Source organism: Macrobrachium rosenbergii, chromosome 9 (assembly GCF_040412425.1).
Source record: "Macrobrachium rosenbergii isolate ZJJX-2024 chromosome 9, ASM4041242v1, whole genome shotgun sequence".
In the NCBI taxonomy this organism is placed as follows: Eukaryota; Metazoa; Arthropoda; class Malacostraca; order Decapoda; family Palaemonidae; genus Macrobrachium; species Macrobrachium rosenbergii.
The window spans coordinates 37,619,570-37,629,569 of record NC_089749.1 but is presented as its reverse complement, the minus strand read 5'-3'; the positions used below and the strand labels follow the sequence as shown (position 1 = coordinate 37,629,569).

General features: G+C 37.6%; 2 protein-coding genes across 5 annotated transcripts in view; both read left to right on the top strand.

Annotated features, from left to right (window-relative positions):
• The window catches only part of LOC136841697 (adenylate cyclase CyaB), a 166,234-nt gene that overhangs the window by 89,176 nt on the left and 67,058 nt on the right, over positions 1 to 10,000 (top strand). The gene's annotated exons all lie outside the window — the stretch shown is intronic.
• LOC136841698 (tigger transposable element-derived protein 1-like) overlaps positions 6,355 to 10,000 on the top strand; it is a 3,702-nt gene continuing 56 nt past the window's right edge. The window contains exons 1-4 of one of the 2 annotated variants that reach the window (XR_010854070.1): positions 6,355 to 8,262; positions 8,434 to 8,508; positions 8,656 to 8,747; positions 8,902 to 10,000. The exon at positions 8,902 to 10,000 is cut by the window's right edge and continues 56 nt beyond it. Coding sequence is in view for 1 of the 2 variants with exons in the window: in XM_067108918.1 (XP_066965019.1) it covers positions 7,332 to 7,862 (531 nt within the window). In the remaining variant the exon portion in view is untranslated. Of the gene's footprint in view, positions 8,509 to 8,655; positions 8,748 to 8,901 lie in introns of both variants that reach the window. The other variant, XM_067108918.1, reaches the window with a different exon arrangement.

Genomic DNA, 10,000 nt, shown 5'->3' with positions numbered 1-10,000 from the left:
TGACCAGTGCTGTATTTATTTTTTATTTATTTATTTTTACTTATTTATTATATTTTTATTTATTTATTTATTTATTTTCATATATGTACTGTGCTGGAATAGCCATGAATTTGGTTGGATGACTCAAGATCATTCTTTAAGCCAATTCTTTTAGTTTACAAATAATGTGCAGTGTTTATTTTAATTTATCCCTGTATTAGCATTCTGAATGAACATAGTTTAGTCAGTAACAGCAGAGTATCAGTGAATGAGTGCTTAGTAGAACATAATTGGTTATGAAAATATATATTGTACACTGTACAGGGTGTTTCGAAATTAGAGGCCCCCCCCTTTACAGCATAAACTAAAATTGATTTGGACAAAAACAAAAGTAATTCAGAACAGGTATTTATTTAAGTTTCTCTCTGAGTATTTAATATTTTGTGTGGCCTCCATCTGCCTGTACCACAGCCTGCATTCTTGAGGGGTATGATTTCAGCAAATTGCAAAAAAAGCGGAGACTCAAACTCTATTTCCCTGAGCACTTTGGTCACCTCTCTTCGCAGGTCATTGAGGCTTGGTATACCATCATCGTTCACTGTGCACGCTTCAACACGATCCTTTAAGATACTACCAGTGTTTTCACACACACATTAAGGTCAGTGGAGCTACCTGGAAATTCACTTGACAAGAAGAAATCGATACCACTGTTTTGAAGCAGCTCCTGTGTCTGAAGAGCCTTGAAACATGGTGCCTTATCATGCAAAAATGTGACTTCTTCAACAGATAACACATTTTCAGGATCTTTGAGGAAAGGAAGTGCTCCACCAGTAAGCACAGTTTCTCTGAAGTATTCACCATTCTATGACTGTCCTTTTTCTTTGATGATCCACATTAACCATTTGGCTGTGAAACAGAGAAAAATTCCCAAACATTCAGGAAATTTCACAACTTGGCAATAGCGCACGTCATCGCTGATATCATCCAACTTTGCAGCCCAAACTATGCCATTTTTATGATTTGGCTTCCTGACTGCTTAAATGAAGAATTCACCTGATGCTGCAACATAGAGAAAGTCAGCTTCATCCCAATCTTTAAGAAATCAACTACAAAACCATGCAGTCTTCTCTCTGTTGCTGAGTGATGTTGGGCTTGCTGATAACATGAAATGGCTTGATACCAGATTTTTTCAACTCACGATATACAGCACTATAACTTCTCTTCTTTCCCCTTTTTTTTCTAGTTCAAGCGCCAATTTACGTAAAGACTTTCTTGGTCTACCCACTGCCTCAGCTATGATGTCTTTTGACTCCTGAGAAAGGACTTCAGGCCTTCCAAGATTCTCACTCTTTTTGCGATGACAGTCATATGGATGTTTGTTCCAGTTTCTTTTAACAAAGGATTCATCTCTTTTAATGTATTTAGCTATCCAGGAACGTGAAATGAAGGATACGCCAGCATCCCTGGTCTCTCTGAAGGTTATAGCCTGGATTCGGTCAATCTACCTGATTTCCTGCAAGTTGTTAGCCATGGCTGTATCTAACTCCGTCACTCAGTCTGAAAATACAAGAAATGTAAAATGAAAAATAGCTTAATAGAAACTTAAAATAATGTACTTGGAGGTAGGATATAGCAGAAAACTTCATAACTTTCCATTTGTTTTGTGGAGGGGGGCTCTAATTTCGAAACACCCGGTATGTAGAGATCCAGGGCACAGAAGAAGCTTAGAAAAAACATTTTCATGTGCATGTGTGTCTCCTAGGAGATGAGTTCAGACGACAGCCTATTCAAATGTAGGGTATTGTTATACTTATGAGTAATACAATAAAAAAAACTTCATTTACAAGAAAACATACTGCAAAATATTTTACCGAAGTTCATCCTGTTACCTAATAGCATACTATGGACATGTACTTGTGGCCATATCAGCCTTTTTTAATTTGAAGTGTTTGCTGCCTTTACAGTGATATAGGTCACTAACACTAGGTAGTGTCTAATAAACACTTGTTCCTGTTATGGCTACTGGGCTGCTATTACGCAGGACCCACAGCTCAGTCTCCTTTTTGCTTGTGGAGATGGCTCATAACTACCTGCCATGAGCCAGCCCCTGTAGGATAAAGGAGAATTTGGTTGGTTGCCAGACATGTGTGAAATATACAAGATGCTCCTGGCAGCAAGTATAAATTATGAAAGAGCTCAATTTAACCTGTCTCTAAGCATCAAAAGTTTCTGTAGGAGTATGAAAGAAGACGACATCATTCCAGCAGTACTTCGTCAGTGTGTTTCCTTCCCTCTCTGAGCAAAACTTATGGTTGGGTCAATACTCCAAAAGCAGTGGATTCTAGGGACACTCACTTCAACTCCTCCAATAGAGATGAAGTCTTTCCTTTGGGGAGATTCACTAATACCTGACATGAAGAGGATATAGCCACTAAAATTTCCCTTCTAAATCCAGAAGATCGAGGGCAGTCTTCTGCTTTACATATGAGAGATACCTCAGATAAGAATCTTGCCTCCATCAAGCCCCTACCAAGCAGCAGTCAGATATCGAAGGGGACGCTGATTGGGACCACCCAACCCCATCTGAATTGTCTGTACCTTCCAGGGCATAGTGATGTATCCTGGGCTTCTTTACTGCCGAGTGGTGATTTGACTGCCTTGGCTCAGTTCATAATATGGAAATTGTGCTTGCTGTACTTTCAAAGTTCCTTGAGAAAATCATGACCGGTATCAAGGATGACCATGCTACTGAGCATCAGCATATCAGAGATGCTAAATATGATTCCCAAGAGGAATTCGGGCCTGTCCTGGATATGGAATTGGGTGTGGTGTAAAATTCCCATCCATTAAACCAGAGGATAGAAAGTCAGAGATTGTTTCTCTCACCAAAAACCATAGGGAACAGAGTAATAAAAAACCCAAGCCCAAAAAAAAGTTGAATCAGTTGTCCTTATCCCTGTTGAAGTCAGATTGGGTAATAAGAGACAGCCTGATCACTCCCAGACCTCCGACTGGTAACAACAATACGACCAGATTGGACTATGAAACCTCAGATCAGAATGTAGTACCGGCACCAGTATCTGCTGATAAGAATGATACTGATAACCCTTGCCATGATGCCTCAGTGTGCATCTTTTCATCAGATAAAAAATACCTCATTATTGAAAAGAAAACTATGATTGAGGGTGAGCATGCAGAAGTTTGGGACAGAGCAGCCTTTCCCAATACTGAATGTCACTTGGTCCCTCCTTCAATAGGAATTCAGAAACTGCTGAAGGAGATGGTTATCCTGACTGTTAATATAGTAATGAAAACCATAGAAGCAACCTTTCTTCAGTTTAATGGAATATATAGCACAACAACAATTTCAGAGAACCAGTACCCCCTCCAGGAGGCACCAGCCTTCTGTCCCTTCACTTTTAAAACAATCAGTTATGTGAGGGAAGAGTTTCAGAATTTTGTGGTTACTGGGAAATGAGAGTTAATGGCAGAAATAAAATCATTTACCTCCACTATCCCAGTATCTAATACTTCTATAAAGGAATGGGCAATACTTGTCCTTCCTTTTGAGAGGAAAAACTCCCATTTGGGAACCCTATGAGAAAAATATCAGGACAGCTATGGTTGAATTTTATGCTTGGCTCCCCCCCCCCATTCCCAAGCCCTTGATCTATATCATAGTTTAACCAGACCACTGAGCTGATTAACAGCTCTCCTAGGGCTGGCCCGAAGGATTAGGTTTATTTTTACGTGGCTAAGAAGCAATTGGTTACCTAGCAATGGGACCTACAGCTTAATGTGGAATCCGAACCATATTATAGCGAGAAATGAGTTTCTATCACCAGAAACAAATTCCTCTTGTTCTTTACTGGCTGCTCGGAGATTCGAACTCATGACCAACAGAGTGGTAGTTGAGAACGGAAGCCGCTCACCCAGTGAGGAACTTGATGAGGTGGAGGCTTAGGGATCCACTGTAGGAAGTGCATGCTCCTTTATGCCTACTCTCTCTGCTATGCATTCAGCTGAACATTGGGACCTATAACTCCTTTACTCCTCCTCCTCCTATAAATTTTCCCCTTCCTTTCTTCCTCTTTCATTGAGGACCTTGGCATGGTATTGGATTTACAGAATTCACTGCTCTTTTAACTTGATGGAGGTTGGAGTTGGATGGCATGCCTCTCCACTCATAGAACTAGAGTACCTGACGTGGTCAAGCAAAGGGAAATTTTTGTCAAATCATGCCCTCAGTGCTGTGTCTGATCTTGACAGACTGATGATCTTTAAGGCACTGAGGGTATGGTGTACTATATCTAGGTGAGGATCCCAGGGCAGCTACCACTGTGGGTAACAGTATTGCTCCTCCCTGAGCTGGGCCTTGTTGGTGAGAGGGACCTCATCCTGGACGAAATTAACAACAATCATTTTATGGCAACTTACTTGAACCTCCCTATGACTTCGGGCATGGAAATGGACTATTCCCATAGGATAACCAAAGACTAGTTAATCAAAAATAAGTCATTCAGAATATTATTCTACTTCCTGGTGGTATTAAAAATTTTGGACTTTATAAAGACACCCAAAAAGTGTAAATAACTGACATGACCCAACCTTGATGCACTTTGACGCCCTCTTTGGGAGTGGAAGTTGGTCAAGGTTTCTAACCTTGGAAATGGAACAAAAAAACTCAGCCCTGAAGTTGGAAAACTACTTATTAAAAAGACATCTGACAGAAGTGTCATTCAGACAAATAAAAGAAAAGACTTGGCTTATAGAAGCCACAACATAAAACCAATCCAAAGACTATTTGTGTATAAAAAAATATTGGTAATGTAAATGTAAAAATAAAAAAACACGACACTATGAACAGCATTCAGAATATTATTCTACTTCCTGAAAATAATAAATATAACTGGTCAAGAAGAATATGCCGTTGGACTCTCTTAAAATGAGATATCCCAAAGTCCAAGGCTGTGAGATATATATATATATATATATATATATATATATATATATATATATATATATATATATATATATATATATATATATATATATATATATATATATATATATATATATATATATATATATATATATATATATATATATATATATATATATATATATATATATATATATATATATATATATATATATATATATATATATATATATATATATATATATATATATATATATATATATATATATATATATATATATATATATATATATATATATATATATATATATATATATATATATATATATATAAATATATAGAATAGTAAAATATTAAGAATTGCAAAAATAAAATATGAAGGTCAAGATCTAATGCTCTCAAAAATAAAAATTTTTTGAGTTTTACATCAAAAACCTTCAAATTAGATTATTCTGATTTTGGGGCCATTGAGACCTTATGTTCTAAATTTTACATACATCGTAACCTCGGAGTAAATAGCCACTTCATGCCAAAATTGTAGTAAATATGGGCTCACCAAGAAAAATTGTTGAAGTGAACCTATTTGTGCTTATTGTGGATCCAACAATCATGCCACACAATGTACTGAGTTCACAGTATGCAAAAAAATTGAGAAAAACAGTACAGATTGCATATATTTTTTAAGGTTTGTAATACTAAAAAAAAATTGAGAAAAACAGTCCGACAGATGTAAATGAGAATACTGGAGCAAAAAAAATATAAGCAAAATAGTTTAAGAGTGTGTTACTGTACCCTAGTATATATATATATATATATATATATATATATATATATATATATATATATATATATATATATATATATATATATATATATATATATAATACATATATATATATATATATTATATAGAATATCTATACCAATATATATATATATATATATATATATATATATATATATATATATAGATATCTATACATATATCTGTATAGATGGTGTATATATATGAAAAGTTAACCAGTATATATATATATATATATATATATATATATATATATATATATATATATATACATACATATACAGTAGAACCTGGTCTTCACCAAACCAGAACTCAACAAAATCGGTAATTTGGCCTTGTCTGTACGACTGAAATGTCGAGTAAAGTTTTAGACTTAGAATTGTGTTGTTATTAGCCGGTTCTCGAACAACAAACCGAATCCGACCGATGCGATCCGACCCGATGACGAAACATATGAAGTTTGTAAACAAAAGTGTTTTATATATATATAATTAACGCCACCGCTAGTTGGCGTTGTTGGTGTCGAGGAAAGTTTGCGTTCTTCCCGACGCACATTTAAAAGCACTTGTAAAAGCCCACTCACGCTGCCGCTGCTGTTTGAAAAAGAAGTGCACGCTTGTACAGGTATAATTTTTTTGTCTCCTGCAATACTGTACATTCTTCTCAGAATCATGGGTCCCAAGCTAGCCACAGCTGATAAGCAGAAGAGGAAGACAGTGAGGACTACAATTGAACTAAAGAAGGAGGTAATTGAAAAGTATGAAAGGGGCATTCGTGTGACTGACTTAGCTTTGGAATATAAGTTACCCAGGTCCACCATTAGCACATTTTTGAAAAACGAAGAGGCCATTAAAAGTGCTAGTGTTGCGAAGGGGGTTACGAGTTTGACGAAACAGAGGCCTCCCGTAATAGACGAAATAGAAAAACTGTTATTAGTGTGGGTTAATGAGAAGCAGATTGCTGGGGATAGTGTATCTGAGGCCATGATTTGTGCAAAGGCCAAAAGTTTGCATGTTGACTTGAAAAATAGAGCAGGATCGAGTACCGAGCATGAGTTTATGGCCAGTCGTGGATGGTTTGATAGGTTTAAGAAAAGGAGTGGCATCCAGGGTGTTGTTAGGCATGGGGAGGCAGCGAGTGCTGATAAGAAAGCTGCAGAAAAGTATATGACCGAATTCCAGCAGTTCGTAGATGAAAATGGATTCGTGTCAAACCAAATTTTTAATTGTGACGAGACAGGCCTCTTTTGGAAGAAAATGCCAAAGAGGACCTACATTACGAAAGAAGAGAAGAAATTGCCTGGCCATAAACCCATGAAAGATAGGCTCACATTACTGCTATGTGCAAACGCTAGCGGGGATCTCAAAATCAAGCTTCTGCTAGTCTATCACTCTGAAACCCCGGAGTTTTTAAGAAACATAAAGTGCTGAAAAATAAGTTGAATGTAATGTGGAAATCAAATGCTAAGGCCTGGGTAACAAGGCAAATCTTCCGAGAGTGGGTTTCCGAAGTGTGTGCCCCCACTATCAAGGAATACCTCGAGGAGAAAGGTTTGCCACTAAAAGCACTCCTCGCCATGGACAATGCCCCTGCCCACCCCCCGACATGGAATATGAGTTGGCTGATGAGTTCAGCTGGCTAAAGGTCAAGTTTTTGCCACCCAGAACTACCTCACTACTCCAGCCCATGGACCAGCAGATCATTGCTAACTTCAAAAAGTTATACACCATGGCACTGTTCCAAAAGTGTTTTGAAGTGACCAATGAAATCAGCCTAACACTTACTGAATTTTGGAAGGAACATTTCCACATCCTCAGTTGTGTTAGGCTGATAAATAAAGCATGGGCCGATGTTTCTAAGAGGACCCTTACAGCAGGCTGGAGAAACCTTTGGCCTGATGGGGCTCCTCTTAGAGACTGCGAGGGTTTTGATGCCCCAAGTCAGCTTGGAGATGACCCTGGAGCTGAACCCCTTCCTCTGCCTGACACAGATGTTGAGGAAATTGTTTCTGTGGCCAAGTCCATGGGCTTGGAGGTGAGTTCTGATGACATAGAGGAGCTGGTGGCAGAACACAACACAGCTGATGACAGAGAAACTCCAGGAACTTCACAAGGAGCAGCAGAAGATTTTGGCTGAGGAGGTGTCTGGAGAGGAGGAGAGCAAGGAGGCAACTACTACAGGCACTAAAGAAATCAAGGAGATGCTGATGCACTGGGAGAAATTCCAGGAATTCTTTGAGAAGCATCACCATGATAAGGCTGTAGTAAACCGGGCTATTGACTATGTTGACGACAACCTAGTCAATGTGTACAGGAAACACCTGAAGAAACGTCAACAGCAGACAACCCTGTACAGGTTTTTTTCAAAAGAAGAAAGCCAGCCCGGTCCCAGTGCCAAAAAACAAAGGAAAGAGGAATCTCCTGAAGAGCAGCAACCAGACTGTATGGAAGGAGATTCCCCTTCCAACCAGTGACACTCTCTCCATACCTCCTCTCCACATCCATCTCCACAGATCCAAATCCTCATCAATGTCAAGGTATGGGCCCTACTGTCGTGGTTAAAAACTTTTTTTAGTGTTTATAAATGACCTAGAGATACAGTATAGTGAATAATATTTATTCATGCAAGTTAAAGCAATGAAAGATGTCATAAATACAGTACACATTGAGTTACTAACAGTACATTTCATTTTGTGTTTAATCCACAGGTTACTGTATAGTACTGCACTTCATTGAATGAATCTCCCAGAGCCATTGAGTCTGAGCTGTTCATGAGTGTCAAGGTATGGGCCATGCCCTATTAGATGTTAAAACCTTTTTTATTTTTATAAATGACCTAAAGATGCTTGTAAGATTAAGGATTTTGTGTATTATTACAGCTCATAACAGTGAATAATGTTTCTACATTTCATTTTGTATTTAATCCACAGATTACTGTACAGTATACACTTCATTGAATGAAGTTCCTGGAGGAGTTCAGTGCTTGTGTGAGGGGCAATTGTAATTATTCATCAGCGTCAAGGTATGGATCAAGCTGTAGCCTACTGGTTGTGAAAAAGTTTTTAATATGTTTATAAATGACTTAGAAATGCCTGTACAGTAAGATTAAGGATTTTTGTGTAGATTAGCCTACAGCTCAAACCATTTCTACATTTGATTTTGTGTTTATTCCACAGGTTTACACTTCGTTGAATGAAAGTCCTGGAGGAGTTCAGTGCCTGTGTGAGGGGCAACTGTACATATTCATCAACGTCAAGGTATGGATAAAGCTGTAGCCTATTGGTTGTGAAAAAGTTTTTAATGTGTTTATAAGTGACCTGGAAATGCTTGTACAATAAGAATAACATAGAGTGTACAGTAAATTTAAGTGTAGCAGTAGAACGTGTATAGTACAGTACGGTACATAGTGTAATTTCAATTTAGGTCTAGCAATAGAACTTGTACATTTCAATTTAGGTGTAAGGTGTACAGTCCATAGTTAGTAGCAACGTATGTACAACATTAAGTAGTGTTAAGTACAGTAGTATTAAGTCTTATATGTTTGTGCTAGTATTAAGGATTCCTTTTGTAGACTAGTTTTAGTAATTACACTAAGTACATACAGTGCAATAATAAAATGAAAAATGAGTTAATTTCTGGTTTTCTTGCTTATCCCTTTAACATTGCATAGCAACGGGTACACGACAGCGGTAGGCCTCTTAAGATTTACTTCCTCTCTCCCTCAAAACTCCATATTTTTACCCCTTTAATATTGCATAGTAACGGGTACATGGAGGTGGTAGGCCTCTTAAGATTTTCTGTTGTCTATGTAGGGTTACTGTACAGTAACTTCCTCTCTCCCTCAAAACTCCATTTTTTTTACCCGTTTAATATTGCATAATACGTGTCGGGTACACGGAGGTGGTAGGCCTCTCTAAGATTTCAGTTTGAATGGTGTAGAGAAAAACAAAGAGCATCGGAGGTTGTCCACTGCTGCCAGGTGTATGATGAAGCAAAACATTGCTGGCTATCTACTGTACAGTACATTCAGACATTTGGATATTACATACTGTACTTATGTAACTGTAATTGATGATGAAAATTTATTACATACAGTACGGTATTACGTAGTTACATACACTAATTTGGAAACAAGTGTAACTACAGTACATACAGTCTCAAGTTTGGTTTTTATGTTTTTTAGACAGGCGCACGTGTGCATTTCTGTAGCGAATGCAATGTTTACGTGTGCTGTTCGTTAGTGAATGCCTTAAGGTTCTTGGTAAAGAAGAGCTT